General features: G+C 42.1%; 1 protein-coding gene across 3 annotated transcripts; it reads right to left on the bottom strand.

Annotated features, from left to right (window-relative positions):
- On the bottom strand, positions 1–18189 carry CYP2U1 (cytochrome P450 family 2 subfamily U member 1). 3 transcript variants are annotated; one of them, XM_059067678.2, is made up of 5 exons: positions 17631–18189; positions 5390–6025; positions 3063–3224; positions 1738–1905; positions 186–990 (listed from the first exon to the last, which is right to left on the bottom strand). In XM_059067678.2, exons 1-5 carry the CDS (start codon positions 18118–18120, stop codon positions 815–817), a joined length of 1632 nt encoding a protein of 543 aa, XP_058923661.1. In that variant the 5' UTR covers positions 18121–18189; the 3' UTR covers positions 186–814. The 3 variants fall into 3 exon arrangements, with proteins under 3 accessions (XP_066892566.1, XP_058923661.1, XP_058923660.1); XM_067036465.1 differs by lacking the exon at positions 5390–6025 and having other exon boundaries at positions 1–990; XM_059067677.2 differs by lacking the exon at positions 186–990 and having other exon boundaries at positions 1852–1905; positions 2994–3224.
- Between the last annotated feature and the right edge of the window lie 662 nt (positions 18190–18851).

Here is an 18851-nt window from a genome sequence, read left to right as displayed (position 1 = left end):
ATGGGTTCGAGCCCTGGTCCAGGAAGATCCCACATGTTGCAGAGCAACTAAGCCCGTGCGCCACAACTACCGAGCCCACGTGTGCCCTAGAGCCTGTGCCCCGCGACAAGAGAAGTCACTGCAATGAGAGCACACGCACGGCAATGAAGAGTAGCCCCTGCTCACCGCAACTAGAGGAAGCCCACGCAGCGACAAAGATCCAACGCAGCCGAAAAGAAATTAAGTTAAAAAAAACACAAAAAAACAAAAAGAAAAGCTCTAATTCATTGTCCCCTAAACCCACGTCCTTCTCTGATGAAGTACGCAAGTCTGAACACCACTTTCATGTTGTCCTGGGTCTTAAACAGGTAGGTCTTCCTTCTCCTCCTGAATTTGTTCTCCAGAGCTTAACAGTGCTTTGGTGATGTCAGAAAAGATGGAGCATTTGACCATCATTCATGCCAAGATAGAGAGAGAAGTCAAATTTTGTTACCGTCATTCTCCACGTGGAATGACTGAGGCACTGAGGGATGAGAAGAAATGCTCATTGGTGGAGGCGGCTGGGAATAAAATCTGGATCCCCTGCTTCCGCATTCAGTACTTCCGTCGCCATCCCCCAAGTCACGTGCCTTACTAAAACGGCTGAAGTTTCCTCCTGAGGAACCCTCCAAGGTGAAAGGTCCCACGTGCTCTACCCTCTTTCCAATCTCTCTCTAATCCACGCCTAACCTAGACCTGCAGAGTTGCTGGATCCGCTGTCGATTACAGAAGGAAGAATCTGTTTAGAAGGACGTGTATTTACATTCTCTGCACCGTGTCTTCATGGAGATGTTATTTATCTCTTTGAAATGATTATATTAAACGGATGTGGGGCCAAAGTGAGACCGTATTTCCCAGTCAGGATCGGCTTCGAGTCCTTAGGCAAAGCAAACGTGAAACTCTGCATTAGGCTCACGAACATCAGGAATAACTCCATCTTTGCCAGCTGCTCTCCCATACATACCCGCTTCCCTAAAAATGAGACCAGGAAAAAAGGTAAGGATTATAATACCAGCCCTTTCCTACCTCAAAAGGGATAAATTTATGCAATTTCTAAATTGTTTTAAAGGCAGACATAGAGAGTTTTGAAATAAAATTGCCACATATACCCTATGGCTTCCCACAGTCTATGCTGATCAGAATTTTTGCATACCAAGTTCACATTTTAACTCCTACTCATAAAAACCTATTCCACATCCTAGATAGGAACTAGAGACGGAGCCAATGGGGCGGGCTACCTTGTCTCCTCCATACTTACTTATCTCTTTCCTTGCTCTTACCTGGAAGATTAAGGAGAAAAGACATCAAATAAGAATCTCTGGAGCATTCCTTTTCTATAGGAAAAAAGCCTACATGCCCTAATCTAGGAACCTAAAAGAGGGACTGGTGAGATTAGAGAGCCAACCCTCTCACCCACCATTCAGGCAGGTCAAAAGCTACTCTTAACGCCAACAGTTCCCTGGGACTCAAACAACCACCTGGACAACTCAAAGGGGAAGATTTCTAGTCATATTTAAGGATTTAAAACCAATTGCTTTCACTCTGTTTTTAAAATCTGAAATAAACATAGTGGAGATGCATTGTCTAAATTATTTCTCTCTTATATTAGCTTGCCAAGAAAGAAACAGTTTTAAAAGAGTATCATGAAATAATAAAAGATTCTTTTGGCTCTATTTCTTTTTAAAATTATGCCATTAAGAAAATGAAAGTTTAACTGACCTATCCCAAAAGGAATAAATGTTTCCTTTTTAATAAGCTGTCCTTGATCATCCAGAAATCGATTAGGGTAGAAATCATTTGGTTTCTCCCAAATGGCTGGGTCTCTGTGTACTGACCACAAGTTGGGTAATATTATCGTGCCTTTAGGAATGGTATACCCTTGGAGCACTAAAACAAAACAAAACAAAACCACAGTATCATTCAACATGCTTTTACTAATAACTCTTGGTAAATATCACTGTCTAAACAAACAAACAAAAACTAGTTACATATCTAGCTTCTTAACTTGCTGAGAGTAAACTTTGAGGTACTTGAGGGCAGAGGCAAAACCGTATCAACTGGCATCCTCTCCATACCCTCCCAGGACACAGCCTGAGACAGGGCACAGGAGTTGCTCTGATGGATGCTGAGTTAATCAATTAAATCAAATGATAAAAATATTACAATTAAGAGAAAACTTTAAAACAGAAATCACAGAGCATTTCAGGTGAACTTTCCCAAAGAATTACAAATTCCTAATACTTGTATACAATTTTACAGTTCCCAGTCTTTCATGTCACACAATACAACGAAGAAGGTAAACTAAGGTAAAGGGATGTACAGGGAAGTCAATGCCGGTTCAGACCAGCTGACAAGTTCATATGCACTTTAAACAACGCCCCAAGGATACTGCACACACCTAATTTACACCAAAGAAACTGTTAAGTGATCCAATGTCATTTATAAGTGATTGCCTCCTACAACTGTCTTGTAACTAGATTTAAGCCCATTTCATCATGGGCTATCTCCAGAGGACGAAAACTCCTCGTTATGAGGGAGGCTTACAGTGAGTCTGAGTGCCTAAATGTCAAGGACACTGTAGGCGAAAGGCTGAAACATGTGCCTTCAGAATCAGATGGGCTCTTCTAATTCTTTAGTACTTGTGCTTCAGTTGCAGAACCGTAAAAAATGAAGTAGAATAATTCCCAGTTAAACTCCTTAATTTCATAATTAGGCTAGCTCTTCGGACCTCCAAGAACAGGAGGACTGAGAGGGGCCTTTGTTAATTCTGGAGTTTTTTTCTGCCAGTACAGCCGCCTTAAACGGCAGCATAATTTGACCAGCGTTAAGTGTGCACGCTCTGAAGCCTAGAGAGCTATTTACCAAACAGGCGGGGCTGGAACGCCAGCCGGTACAGCAAATAAGGGACAGCTGAGGCGGAAGCATCCTCTGGTCATTTGATTACCCGTGACAACAAACCCTTGCCACAACCTCACCTCAAGTCCTCCGGATGAAGGGGACGGGCTTCCCTTGAGGGCGTTCCAAGGAGGAAGGCCCTGACTTGCCTGTTTCCTCTGAGGTCATGTGAGGGATGGAGAGTGGTACCACCACGCTCAGCCTCTGCACCTCCATGATGGTGGCTTCTGTGTAGGGCATCCGGGCCTTGTCAGTGAGGGAAGGGGCACGGTCACCACCAATGACCCTTTCAATTTCTTCATGAACCTTTTCTATACAGAAAAAAAAGGAAAGCATAATCCAAAAGATAAGCCAGGAGAGACTGCCCTCCCATTCACTCTCCCCATCAGCATATCCACACAGCTGGTAAGTCGGCAGCACAGGCCTGACTTGGCCTCAGTGAAGTGAAGCACTGGTCAGATATTCCAGTGGAGGTAGCTGGTCCCAGGGACCCTGTACCAGCCTGGGACTCTGAAGGAGGATGGCAGAACAGACAGAGTGGCAAAGGGGGAAGCACTCTGGATTCAGGAGGACTCTGGATTATTCTCTCCTATCAACATCTGATTGACTCTAAGCTTCTACCTGTGACAACGTGTGGTAGCCCAACATGACCCCCAGTGACCACCACCCCCCCCCACTTCTTGGTGTTCACAACTTCGTGCCATCCCCTCCCACTTTGTTCCAAATTGGTCTATGTGACCAGCCGAATAAAGGAGAAGCAATAGCATGACCATTCTGAGCTTAGGTTATAAAAGACACTATGGCTTTTGTACTGGTCACTTACTCTCTAGGGTCATTCACTCTGGGGGAAGGCAGCTGCCAGTAAAGCAGCCCTATGCAAAGTTCCAAGTGGCAAGGCCTGCAGCCGGCCGCCCTGTGGATGAGTCATCTTGCAAGTGGATCCTTCAGTCCCAGTCAAGTCTATAGATGTTTGTAGCCCCAGGCCAACATCTTGATTACAACTTCATGAGAAATCCTAAGCCAGACCATCCAGGCTAAGCTGCTTCTAGATTCCTGATCCTCAGAAACTATGTGAGATAATAAATGGTTGTTGTTTTAAGATGCTAAATTTTGGGATAATTTGTTACTCATCAATAGTTAATGAATAAAGGTAGGCACAGTCCCGTCTACAGTAGGCAGGAAATGGTCCCTCAAAGATGTCCATGCCATAATCCCCTGGAACCTGTGAATATGCTACCTTATATGGTAAAAAGGGACTCTGCAGATGTGAATAAATTAAGGACCTTGTGACGGGGAGATTATGCTGGATTTTCTGGGTGTGTCCAGCCTAATTACATGAGTTTTAAAATTGGAGAACTGGGACTTCCCTGGTGGCACAGTGGTTAAGAATCCACCTACCAATGCAGGGGACATGGGTTAGAGCCCTGGTCCACAAAGATTCCATATGCTGCAGAGCAACTAAGCCCGTGCACCACAAGTACTGAGCCTACACTCTGAAGCCCACGTGCCTTAGAGCCCGTGCGCAGCAACTGCTGAGCCCGCGTGCTGCAACTACTGAAGCCCGTGCGCCTAGAGCCTGTGCTCCGCAACAAGAGAAGCCACTGCAATGAGAAGCCCGCACACCACAACGAAGGGTAGCCCCCGCTCACCGCACCTAAAGAAAGCCCGCGCACAGCAACGAAGACCCGAAACAGCCAAAAAAATTGGAAACTTTTCCCAGTTGAGTTTAGAGTCAGAGGGAGCTATGACTATGAAAGAATGGTCAGAGAGATGCAACATTGCTGGCTTCAAAGATGGAGCAAGGGGGCCACGAGCCAAGGAAGCTGCAAATGGCAAGGAGATGGATTCTCCTCCAGAGCCTCCAGAAAAGAACGCAGCCCTGCCAACATCTTGATTTTGGCTCACTGAGACATGTGTCAGACTTCTAATGTATAAAATTGTAACATAACAAATTTGTGTTGTCACTAACTGTGTGGTTATTTGTTGTAGGAGCAACGGAAAACGAATACACTATCCTCCCCTGTATCCTTCCACTGAAATTCACTACCTATTGGTATTGATGTGGCGGAACTAGCTCTGTGACCTTGTGAAAATCACAGAACTTCTCTGGGCCTCTGGTCTCATCTTCAAAAAAGATGAATGGGTTCAGATGATCACTATGATTCTCTTCAACTCTAAAACAGTCTTCTCTAAAGTTCTTTCTTCATCATAGATTTCACACAGGATCAGACCTGTAGAGATTTAAAGCAGACTCAAACAAGCTGTGATCTTAGTGTCACTGTCTAGAAACTTGGAGTTTCGTTGTTAACACCTTACCAATTCCCTATGAGATGCAAGTATTTCCATTTTGTTTTCCAGGCTGAAGACATTGCTTACTGACAGGAGCCACAGGATCACGAAGGTTGCTGATTTAAATGGAAATGAAAAAATATATATCCTGGTTTTGCCATGCGTAAAGGAAACATCTGTTTATTACCTTGTATGTCGGGGTTCAGTGACATATACAGGAGGCACCAAAGCAAAGAGTTAGTTGTGGTATCAGTGCCAGCAATGAAGAGATCGCCAATGATATAAAATAAGTAATCTTCATCAAAACTACTATTGCTATTATTTTTCCTCTCCTCCTCCACATGGAGAAGATACATGTCTATGAAGTCCTGAGGGTTCTCTACATCCAGAGACTCTCGATGGTCTTCGATGATTTTTTTAAGGAAAATAGTTAAATCCTTTTCAATCTGTCTTAATTCCTTAAATGGTCCAAAGGGAAGGTAATAAAGCCAGGAGCATATGTTGACCAAGAGGAGCTGGGTGTTCAGACAGATTTCTAATGCTCGTGACATAAAATTAAGCATTTTCTTAAACTCACTATTGGTGTAATCAAAGCGCTGGCCAAAGCACAAAGAGCAAATTATGTTAGAGATAGCGTTGTTGACAATGGGGAAAGGATTGAAGAGGACTTCTCCATTCTTTTGCATTTCCTCTTTCACATATTTGAACTCCTCAATAATCTTGGGCTCCAAGCTAAGCTTTCCCAAGCCAAAATGACGGAGAGTTGAATGAGAGAACTTCCTCTGTTGTCTCCAGACTGGACCATAATGTGCGAATACAATCCCTGCAAAAGGACACCAAGGAAAGAAGGTAAGAAAGAGCAATGCTTGATAATTAATACTGAACAGGACCAACCATGAAGGGTATTTGTATTTCTCAAGTCACTTGTGCAAAGTTCATATACGAACAGATAAAGATCACCAGTCAAGAAGCATGACTAGCAAAATATAGTTATCAAGATAGTGTATGTTTATAATAACAAGTCATATCCAATTTGATTAGGAAAATTTTCTATAAAGCTTATTATTATATATACTAACTCCTGGTGAAATGAAACGAGTTTCAATTTCTAGAGTTAGTGTAAATTTCAAAATCTTATTTCCATAAGAGTGAATACAGACTAAGAAAATATTTCAGGCTAGATAAATGTGAACAGAAGGATAAGCATGGTTAACAGATTGCACATGAGGGCAGGGACAGTATCTGATTTTGCTCATCATTAAAATCCAAACTTCTGGCATAGTGCTGTGTACAAAGGAGGAGACTGTTAAATATGAGCTGAATAAATCAACAGCCCATTGACCATCAAAGTTTGGATCAAATAACTGGCAGGTAATCTAAAATGTCTGTAGTTGCAAACAGCCCTAATTTAAAAACATCTGAACTCAAGGGCATTCACAACTACATCTTATTTGATTCTCACTTGTGTTATACATCTTCCACCATCAAACCCAAAAGAACTGCTCTCAGATGTTGGATCAGATTGTTCTCAAATTTTCCTTGTTTCCTGTCACTTACTTCATTCTCTTTTCCATGGTGTGCTTTATTGTTTCAGCCAGCTCTCCTCCTTCCAGTTTCCATCCACTTCATTCCTGCTACCTTCAAGGCCATGCTTCATTCATTTAACAAATATTTCTGAATGCCTACTATGTGCTAGACACTGGGATGCTATGAATACAGCTGAGAATGAAATAAAGACCTCTCTCAGTGGTTATGTCTTCTCACAATCTTTGATACCTATATAAAATGATTCTCAATAGAAATATCCACATGGTCAAATGTATTGGATGACTTCTCACTTCCATTTTCCTGCCTGGAATATTCCACACATCTGCTCAAATCTGATGTTGCTTTCTAGGCCTTCTGTTCAGGTGTTTTGTGACTTCCATTTGACATCATTTAGAAAATTTTTTTGACCCTCCTGTGTGGAACTCATTTCCTGGATTCTATGTCTTTACTTTATTTCACTCCTGTATTTTGCTGAAGCCCATCCTCTAATAGCTTCCTGGGAAAGGACGCATCAGAGGCAAATTTCTAAACATTTTCAGAAAATGTATTTATTGTACCTTTCCCCCTCCATCAGAATTTTGAAGACATTGCTAAGCGTGCATTGATGCATCATAAAATATGTTCACCTTTAATGTGACTAGACATTATCAAATTCTTCTCCAAAGTGGAGAGTACACCAGAAGTAAATGAATGATCTCTTGTCAAATAGTTACCATCACTTTGTAATCATCAACATTTTATTTTTGCCAATCAGAGGGCTGAAATGCATCTCATCTGATTTTTATTTGCATTTCCCTGATTGTTACAGTGGGTTGGAGCAGCTTCTCATATGGTTATTGGCCACGTTTCCTATTCTGTGATTTGTACTTAATAACTGTGCAATTTTCTTCTCCTTATATATTCCACATGCATAGCACATTGTCTCCCATCATGTGAATTGCTTTTTCATGTTTTAATGCTATTACTTGATAAACATGTTTTAAAGGTAGTTCCATTTCTCAATCTTTTTCTTAGTGATTTGTGCTGCATGTCTTATTTTAGAAATCTTTTCCTACCACAGGTTTATAAATACATTCTCTACTTTCTTGTAAAGTTTTAAAATTTTGCTTTTTCACATTTAAGTCTCTATAATCTACCTGGAATTTATATTTATGTTAGGTATTCCTACTTATTGTGAAGAAGGAATCCACTTTTCCCCCTATTTTGATAACCTATTGTTCAAGCACCATTTATGAAACAGCCTCTCCTTTTCCCTACCGATCTACAACATTTGCTGTACACAGGCAGCTCAGTTTATAGGTTTTCTAGTCTGCTATATTGTATATTGGTCTATTTATTTATGACTTGCTTAAAGCACACTGTCTTAACTATTGTTACTCTATAAGATCTAAATAGACTTTATAAGTCTTAATATCTAATAGGGAAGTCCCCACCACCACCACCTTGTTCTTTTTCAGAATTGTTTTTTGATTACTCTTGGCTCTTTACTCATATTTATCAAACTTTAATCAGCTTGTCAAGTTCTATTTTTAAAAAAAACACCTTTGAGATTTTGATGGGAATTGCATTTAACTTAACAGATTTGTAAATTGCCTTCTTTATGATAATTGCACTTACCTGCAATCCAAGAATAAATCCAACTTTGGTTATGATATTTTTATGCTTTTTTAAAGATATTGTTGGATTTGGTTTCCTAATACGTTAAGTTTTTAAAAATTCATATTCATACATGAAAATGGACTATAAATTTCCTTTCTCATAATGTATTTGTCTGGATATACTCACCTCCTAAAATGAGCCATGGTGTATTCTTTCTCTCTGGAAGAATTTGTCTATAATTATAATGGCATGTTCTTCTTTTTTCCTTACGCTTATTCTTTTGTTCTTTTTCAGATATACAAAATTAGCTATCTAACTAATTTTCAGACCTTTATCCTAATGAAGGATAGTTAAGGCTGAACAATTGCCTTTGGGTACCACTTTAGCTGCAGTCCACCAGTATTGTGTGCATGTCTTTTCAATGCATTTTAAGTATAAAAATTTGGGTACTTCCCTGGTGGTCCAGTGGTAAAGAATCCGCCTTACAATGCAGGGGACACTGGTTCGATTCCTGGTTAGGGAACTAAGATCCCACATGCTGTGGGGCAACTAAGCACGCAGCACGCGCGCCACAACTACTGAGCTCACGCGTCTCAGAGAGCCTGCGTGCTGCAAACTACAGAGCCCACATGCTCTGGAACCCTCGCGCCACAACTTCAGAGTCCATGTGCCCTGGAGCCTGTGCATCACAACTAGAGAGAGAAAACCAGCACGCCATGACTAGAGGGAAGCCCACACGCTGCAACGAAGAGCCCACATGCCACAACTAAGAACCGACACGGCCAAAAATAAATAAGTAAAAAATAAAATAAATCTTTTTTAAAAAAGTATAAACATTTTTTTCTATTATGATTCTCTTTTGCCACCTAGATTAATTTGGCTTATGATGATTTTTGACATTGATGAGGCTTTTTAGTCTAGTATGTGATCAATTTTAATAAAATTTCCAAATAAAATTGAGAAGAATTTTTATACAAGCAATTGTTGGGTATAGGGTCCTCTTTCCAACAGAGAAAGCTACATAACTGTCAGAATCAAACCTTCTTTATCCCTGCCAAAGTTTTATCTGCCTGATCTATCAACTATTCAAATATTTACGTTAAAATAATTTGCACTAATGGTGCATTTGTCAATTCTTTTTTTCAGTTCTGTAAGTTTTTGTTACTTGTAGATATATATCATGGCTATATAGATATTTATATATAATATAGAAAATATTTTAAAATTAAGGTATATAAATATATAAGATTAAAATGTATTAAAAACTGTATATATCTACGTTGTTAGGTACATATGTATGATAGACAACATTATTAGGTACACTCAAATTTAGAAACAAATGCCCTCTTTCTATTAGTTTTTCCAATATTTATTTACAGTCCCCCTACATGCCAGATACTAAGGGCATACAGATTTAAACGACAGTCTTTGTTCTCAAGATGCTTCCAGTTTTGTGAGGAACTGGATAAACCAACAACTCAACTACACTGTTGTATGTTAGACTGTATTGAAGTTGCACATTGTATTGAATGTTGTACGGTGGATTGCACTAAAGTTGCACAGTTGGAATGCATGGTATTGAATGCTGCATTGTTGGACTGTAGAGTATTGAATGTTGTATGCTGGATTGCACTGAAGTTGCACTGTTGGGATGTACAGTATCAAATGTTGTTATGTTGGACTATACTGAATGTTACATTGTTGGAATGCATTGTATTAAATGTTGTATGCTGGAGGTGTATTGAAGTTGCAATGTAGACAAAGGAAAAAGCACCATGTCAGCTGAGGGAAAGCAGTACTTCTCAGAGAGGACATCTGAGTGATACTTCATTTGTAAATAAGGATGTGTATGAAGGCACATTTTAGAAAAATAAAGAACTTGGGGGAAGTTAAAGACGGTACAGTATTTCAAGAGGGCTGAATTATCTTCAGGGAAAAATTCAGGTTTAGATAAGGCAAGGAAATGGAGGGAACCTTCTCGAGACTAATATCTGGGCATTAGGTATTTGACAACAATCTGACAGGTATGAAGTACAAGGTAAGAGGTGACCAAGGAGACAGTGCCTGAGAATGCCAGGAATGAGAGGCAGGGACAGAATTAATGGCCTCAGGGTTTCAAACGTTACAAAATACCCATGTCATGAAGCCAGACTGACTTAAAGCAGGGGTCCCCAACCCCCCGGCCCCTGTTAGGAAGCGGGCCGCACAGCAGGAGGTGAGTGGTAGGTAAGTGAGCAAAGCTTCATCTGTATTTACAACCACTCCCCATCGCTCGCATTACCACCTGAGCTCTGCCTCCTGGTGAGTTGTATAATTATTTCATTATATATTACAATGTAATAATAATAGAAATAAAGTGCACAATAAATGTAATGCGCTTGAATCATCCTGAAACCATATCCACCCCCTAATCTGTGGAAAAATTGTCTTCCACAAAACTGGTCCCTGGTGCCAAAAAGGTTGGGGACCGCTGGCTTAGAGTCTTAAGAGTGTTTGGAAGAGGTTCAGGCATACCCTGTAGTTGCTGACATTTCCATTCTTAGCCCTGAATGTATACAATGGATGTATACAAAGACTTCATCTCAAGGAGGATAATAACACTGAAAAATAAACATGGCTCCAAAGCAAAAACCAGGACTATTGTTTGGGAATGACAAAAAAAATACCCTCAAGCTAGTCTGGCAAAAACGGCCAGTTAGGCTGTGGATGGAACCAAAAAGCAGGAAGAGCTGGGTGTTACCACCTTGGAGAAGACTAAATGCCACAGAACTCCTCTCTGCACCTATTTTTCACTTCTTTCTTCCTGACTGACTTCATTCTTTCCTACTGTGAACCAGCTTTTCCAAGAACTGTGAGCTATCTTGAGATGCCCACTCTCCCATTTTCACCACTGGAGAGAAAAGCCCTCTAAAGCCCTCTATTCTCTAGTTCTAACCTGAAAAATGCTGGGGAAGGACTCAGATGTTTCAGTCAGGTATTCCACGGTGATACCAATTTGGAATACTTTACATTTATTATTTGGCTTGAGGTTTCCAAACTATGCCACAAGTATCAATTCTTACCCCAAAACTATGTGTGGATCGATCTGTAGCTATGAACTTCTGAGTTGTGTCCAGCCCACAGACTCACTACCATCACAAAGAGGTGAGATATTCTGACCAAATCACCTTTGATCAGGGGTCTATCCCCTGACTAATCACTGCGGCCAGAAAGGGGGATTCATGTAAAGATATGGCATCTCCTGTTCCAACCACAGTTAATGGATACAAAAGGGTGGTGGAGCCAGAGTCACTCAGAAGAAAGGGGTGCTCTTGTCAGAGGACTAGGTGCTAGACGGCTGAAACAAAAATCTACCTCAAACCAAACAAAGGATAGGCTAAACTGACTACGATACATTCTCACAAAGGAATATTGTACAGTCCTTAAGAACTTTGTAGAAAATTCAATAATATGGAAAAATATTCATAATACTTTAAGTGATAAAAATAATTTTAAAGAGTGTGAAGAATATGTTTCCATTTCAAGGAAGCAAATATATTTTTAAAAATACCTGTACATACAGAAAAAAAATACTAGAAGGCTGCCACAGATTGAATGTGTCCCTTCAGAATTCATATGTTAAATCCTAATGCCCAGTGTGATGGTATTTGAAAGTAATCTTTGGGATGTGATTAGGTCATGAGGATGGAGCCCTCATGAATGGGATTAGTGCCTTTTTATAAAAGAGGCCCCAGATGGCTTCCCTGGTGGCGCAGTGGTTGAGAATCTGCCTGCCGATGCAGGGGACACGGATTCATGCCCCGGTCTGGGAAGATCCCACATGCCACGGAGCGGCTGGGCCCGTGAGCCATGGCCGCTGAGCCAGCGCATCCGGAGCCTGCGCTCCACAACGGGAGAGGTCACAACAGTAAGAGGCCCGCGTATCGCAAAAAAAAAAAAAAAAGTAGTTAAAATACATTAAATTTGATGCAATTCTACATTAATCACACATACGTTTTCTTTCTCTTGAAGCAGAGAAAGTGTTATCCACTGATTATATTTGCCCTTCCCTTCCATAGGGTCATATAAGTGTCCCTCTTAGTAGGAATTCACGCCTTCTTGAAATGAGCACGTAACTATTTAAACTATGTACTTGGGCTTCCCTGGTGGCACAGTGGTTGAGAGCCCGCCTGCCGATGCAGGGGACACCTGTGCTCCGCAACGGGAGAGACCGCAGCAGTGAGATGCCCGCGTACCGCAAAAAATAAAAAAAATAAAATAAAATATGTACTTTACTGCATTTACTGCAAGATTCAGTTATCTTGTTTTCCTCATTTATGTTCAAATTGCTCAAATGAACTTTCACTTTCTATCTTTATTTCCTAATTTCATTTTGTATCTTGTACCCCTTTGAGGTAGTCAATCCTGATTGGTCTATCCTGTACTTCTAAAGTTCTTCAAAATTTCCTTTTGCCTCCCATTTTCATGTCTTTGCAATTTCCTTTGACTCTTGCTCCAAGTCTCTAGAAATCTCTCAGAATTAGAAGTAATCTAATTTCTATCAACAGGGAAATAGATAAATTACAAAAGCTAGAGGTAAAAAGATACTTTATAAATATGTGACATATGTAAGGTTTTAAAAAACATACCAAATAAAGCTATGCACTGTTTATGAATCTGAAGCAAATATGAACAGTGATGAATGAGTTTATGTTACTCTCTGAACTTCATATTTGAAATATTTTATGATAAAAATGTGATGTGCATAAACCTTTGAGAAGAAACAGACCACACTTAAAAGTACTCTTTTGGTAGCCTTGGCTCTGACTTTGTAAGTTTTTTTTATTGAAGTATAGTTAATTTACAATATTATATTAGTTTCAGGCATATAAGACAGTGTTTCAAAATTTTTAGATTATACTCCATTTAACGTTATTATAAAACATTGGCTATATTCCTTGTGATGTACAACATACCCTTGTAGCTTATTTATTTTATACATAGTAGTTTGTACCTCTTAATCTGACTTTGTAACTTTATTAACTATTCCTGCTCAGGAACAGAGTCAGATGGATGAATAAGTATGATGGGCAGACCTGATGTAGAACATCTTTCTGGCCTATCTCCCTTACTATAATTTTCATGCTTAAAAAGAACATCAACTTGTCTATGCACGATAATTTGAAAAACTCATATATAATAAATAACCTCCCTACATTCTAGAACTTGCTGACAATGTGTTAAGTGAACTATTTCCAGCACATCACTGTTCATGAAATATTCCTTCTCTTCCAGTCTCATCAACTTTATTTTTTATTTTTTTTTTATTTTTTTTTTGTGGTACGTGGGCCTCTCACTGTTGTGGCCTCTCCCGTTGCGGAGCACAGGCTCCGGACGCACAGGCTCAGCGGCCATGGCTCACGGGCCCAGCCGCTCCGTGGCATGTGGGATCCTCCCGGACCGGGGCACGAACCCGTGTCCCCTGCATCGGCAGGCGGACTCGCAACCACTGCACCACCAGGGAAGCCCAGTCTCATCAACTTTGGCAGCAAAACTCTTTTTCAAATACCTTATAAAAATATAAACATTTAATAACGTTATTGGCCTCTAATTCTTAATATCACTTTTCTTTCTCTTAGAGTCTATGCATCCTGCCTCTGGACAACTTCACATTTTACAATCTTGCCACTGGAAACAGCATTGAAGGTGGCTCGGGCACTCCTCAAATCTTGCTAAGCTGAGCCTCTCAGCCTTTCACTCCTGTGGCTTATCTTCTTCAGGATGACCATGCCATCCAATTCTTGATCTATGACCGCTACCCAGAACACACCTGCTTCTTCATCCTTAGATGGGCATCTTGAAATAAACTCGCATTCTCCCCTTTTATTTTTCACTCTTGAAACAATTCCATTAAAAGATTCCTTGACTATCTACATTTTCCTATTCGGATGGCCCGTTCTTTATTCCAAGTTAAATCGACAAGCATTTTCCTTGTGATATATGGTTCCTGCTTTACTTTCTCCTGTCAATCACTTTCCCCAGCAACATAAATTTCTTACAGCACATTCGCCCAACACATATCCACCAGAATACAAGAGCAGCATCACCTAAAAAGTCCTGTCTCTTGGAGGAATTAGTGCTTTAGTTGAGATGCTGAAGCACCAAATTACCCCAGGTTCCCAGGACTTTCCAAAATAAGGAGGGATCCAATAATAAGCTGTGATCCAACTAATACTTAGAAACTGCCTTATAGATTCTTAACCAAACTATACACCCACCAAGAAGGACCTCGAAGAAAAAAATCTAATTCCTACCTTTAAAAATCAGGAGGAAAAGACAGATGAACAACAAAAGTGACAATATAATGTGGTAAGTGCATCAATAGATGTTAGATGTATGTATGTATCAATAGATGTATGCATGCATTCATTCATTTCTTGATTACCTGCTCCGTGCCGATTAGCAGGCATACAGTGGTTAACAAGATGAGCCAGATCTTTGCCCTCACAGAATTCACATTCCAATGGTAGGTGGGGTTGGTAATAGGCTAAATGCTTTCAAAGTTTTTAATGAATGAGGTTAGTGAAATATAAATGAGATAAAATAAGTTGTGATATTGGGCAGTGTCTAAAATAGTAGTGAAAGGTGACAACTGGCCTGAGAGATGATAAGGAATAAACCGAGTAAAAAGTTATCCCAGGGGACTTCCCTGGTGGTGCAGTGGATAGGACTCCGAGCTCCCAATGCAGGGGGCCCGGGTTCGACCCCTGGTCAGGGAACTAGATCCTACATGCGTGCCACAACTAAGGAGTCCGCCTGCCGCAACTAAGACCCAGTGCAACCAAATAAATAAATAAACATTTAAAAAAATTTTTTTAAGTTATCCCAGGCCTAAGGATGACAAAACCCAGTGTAGCCTGAGGCAGTCACCAACTTTCCAGGAATCAGCTTAGTGTGTCCAGAGCAGACACTGTACTTGAAATGTACAATAAAGGGAGAGTGGAAAGAGATAAAGTGAGAAAGGCAGGCAGAGGCCAGATCCTTTGGGGCACAGTAGGTCTAGTAGGTCTAGTATGGAGTCGGAAACAACTGGTTTCATTGGGGGAAGCAACATGATTTGTTCTGATTCACATTTTTTTTTTTTAAAGAAATCCCCTTGGCTGCTGTATGGATAAAAGATCAGAGCAGAAGCAGGCTAGTTAAGAGGCTCCTGGAGTAAGAAATGAAAAATGATGGTAGCTTGGATGAGATGGAGATGGAGAGAAGCGAATGGATACAGAACATGGATATATCTGCAGTAGGTTGACAAGACTTATTGACTGGTAGGGAATGGGGTGAGGGGTTAAATGAAAACAGTGGTATCACAGAGAAAAGAGTAGCTCACCTCTAACTGGGAGGATAGAGAAATATGTCACAGAACACATTCTCTGAGAGGTGACATTTAAGCAGGTATGAAAATATACAACACAAGTGTTGGTGAGGATGTGGAGAAACTGAAACATTGGTTGCTGCTAGTAGGGATGTAAAATGGTGCAGCTGCTATGGAAAATGGTATGGCAGTTACTCAAAAATATTAAACATATAATTATCAGAGGATCAAGCAATTCCACTTCTGAATTTACACCCAAAAGAACTGAAAGCAAGGTCTTAAACAGATATTTGTAGACATACCATGTTCACAGCAGCATTTTTCACAATAGTCTAAAGATGGAAGCATGCAAGTATCCATCAGGGGACGAATGGATAAACGAAATGTGGTACATACATTCGATGGAACAGCATTCGGTCTTAAAAAGGAAAGCAATTCTCACACATGCTACAATATGGATGAACCTTAAAACATTATACTAAATGAAATACGTCAGTCACAAAGGGATAAATATTGTATGATTCCACTTGTATAAAGCACCTAGGATAGTCAAATTCACAGAGACAGAAAACAGAATGGTGGTTGCCAGGGGTTAGAGAGTTTTTAAATGTTTAATGGGTTTTTAGTGTTTGTTTAATGGGTATAAAGTTTCAGTTCTGCAAGATGAAAACAGTGCTGGAGACAGTGGTGATGGTTTCACAACAATGTGAATGACTTAATGCCATTAAACTGTACACCTAAAAATGGTTAAGAGGGTAAATTTTATGTTATCTGTATTTCACCACAATTTTTTTTAAAAGAGAGAGGAAAAGAAAAGCAGGTGGGAGTTCTCCAGGCAGCCATGAGAACTGAAGAGAATTCCAGGTAGAAGAAGCAGCATATGTGAAGACATGGAGAGGGTGAGGTATGAACTCTGACATGTATGATTTGTTTTTCAGTGGGACATTTAGAATATTAAGATCATCATTACTATTCATTTAAAATCCTGATGCAAAATTCTGGCTTAATCAGATTCTGAAAAGCCTGGATCTCTTTATACCACATGCCAGGCAGAGGAAGCAGTAGTTCATTTACTTAATAAATAGTTATTGACTCCTATATGTGCCAGGCAGAACAAGGAATAACTGTCTTCCTAGATGTCAGTCTAGTGGTGAAGACACATTCAGGCCAAGGTTACAAAATTATGAAACCTCAGTATTGATAAGTGCAGTGAAGGAAAAGTACTTGTGCAATGAAACTGGTTCTAACAAAAGAGACTAACTTACCTGGAACGGAAGTGAGGAAAAAAAACTCCCTGAGGGAAAGACATTTAAATTAACACCTGACCGAAGGGTAGGATTGACACAGACGGAAAAACAGTCTGGGACCCGTGCCGGCCAATAAGACAAAGGGGAACACTGATAAACAAAAAGGCAAATGTGATATTCTATTGCAGCGGATAACATGTTGACCAACGCTCAAAACTGCCCAACTTAGACTTCCATAAACAGGAATCACAGAAACTATAAACCTATTGTATATTAGGTTTGCCAATTGGCTCTTATCGTGTTTTCTGGACTTTCTACCTCATGGGGAAATAATCTTCTTAAACTCTTCCACCCGAAACGCAAAAGGTGGAAATATCCCTCTCTCTTTCTAACACGGCCGAAGTTTCTCGTCGGGAACACAGCCTGAAGACTGAGGCCTTGTTCTGAGAAGGAGCGAATACTCCTGGAAAGATGGAACCTATCACAGCTGCGGGGGATCTCAAAGGCACCGGGAGTGGGAGGCAGCGCCGCTCTCCCCCTCCGGCGCTGGGTGCAGGTGTGAGGCAGGCTGGGTGCGCGCGGCCGCAGGGGGCACAGAACCCCCAGCCCCGGCGCACCTGCAGCCCCATCCGCGCGCTCACACGGCCCGTGACCCCCAAAGCTCCCGCGGCCGCGGCCCAGCTCACCCTTCCCCTTGGTCAGAATGTAGTTGAGCGGCATCCGCGGGCGGTCGCTGAAGACCTCGGCCTGCTGCACCAGCGCCTCGCGCACGCTCTGGAAGTCGTTGAGGACCACCACCAGGTAGTGGCCGATGAAGAAGCTGTAGATATTGCCGTACACACGGGCCAGGTCTGCCAGGAGCAACTGCACGCCCAGGCCCGAGGTATTCAATTCTCCGGTCCTTGCCCGCCGGTACGGCCAGCTCTTCCGTCGGAGGAAAGACGGCAGCAGCACGAAGCCGAAGTTGCCCACCACGGGCCAGGGCGTGGGCCCGGGGGGGATGCCCCGCTTCGGGCGCCGCCACAGCCAGCTCCAGCCCAGCAGCGCGGCGAGAACGAGAAGCAGCAGCGCGCCGCCCGTGGGGTCCAGCCGCAGCAGCCGCGGGGGGGCGTGCAGGAGGCGCAGAGGCCAGGGGGAGTCCTCGGCGGGGGCCTGGGGCAGCCCGGCGGAGGCCATGGCCCTAGGCTCCTGCCGCTAACCTCAGAAGAGCACACGCAGATACCGGCGCTCGGCCCCAAAGCCAACTCCCCCGGAAGCCCGGGGGCGGGAAGGAGAGCGGCGGAGGCCGCTCCGGATTGGCTGCTCCCACCACTTCCTCCCCAGCCCCTCCAATCAGCGACGTCCGAGAAGAAACAGAGACGCGCTCGCAACCAGGCTGTGATGGTCCGCGGACCAGGCTGGGCAAGCTTGTCTGGAAGTTGGCCGCTCATTACGGGTCGCGCCCCTCCGCTGGGTCGGACTTGGCTGTGACCGCCCCTGAAAAAAAAGATGCTCGCACCACATCCTTACGCTCTGATTGGTTACCGTATTTCCTGTGTTGTCAGTTGAGTGCTTAAACAGTGCCAGGTCAACAGGCCCCTCATATGATTCAGGGTCAACATCAGCGCTTCTACCCTGAGCTGGGCGAGGGGGGTCCCCGCCCAATCTCCTGGTAGCAAAAAGACAGGGTTACTGCTTTATCCAAATCGCGATTCGGAGGAAGAAATGACCCTTTCCTCCACCCACTGACAGCAGGATGATGGAAATGCAATGTGTAGAATTTGTAGATGTAGCCAACGCTCCGGAGAAAGGATGGGTGGGGAATAGTGTGTGGCGGGGGGGGGTGATGGAGTAAAGCTCTTATAACTTGCCATACACGGGAATATCCCTTTTATGTGGAGAGTGAAAGTTCAGCGTCTGTTTCAGCG

The sequence above is a fragment of the Kogia breviceps genome, chromosome 6, assembly GCF_026419965.1.
Source record: "Kogia breviceps isolate mKogBre1 chromosome 6, mKogBre1 haplotype 1, whole genome shotgun sequence".
Lineage (NCBI taxonomy): Eukaryota > Metazoa > Chordata > Mammalia > Artiodactyla > Physeteridae > Kogia > Kogia breviceps.
This window is presented reverse-complemented; position numbering and strand designations above follow the sequence as displayed.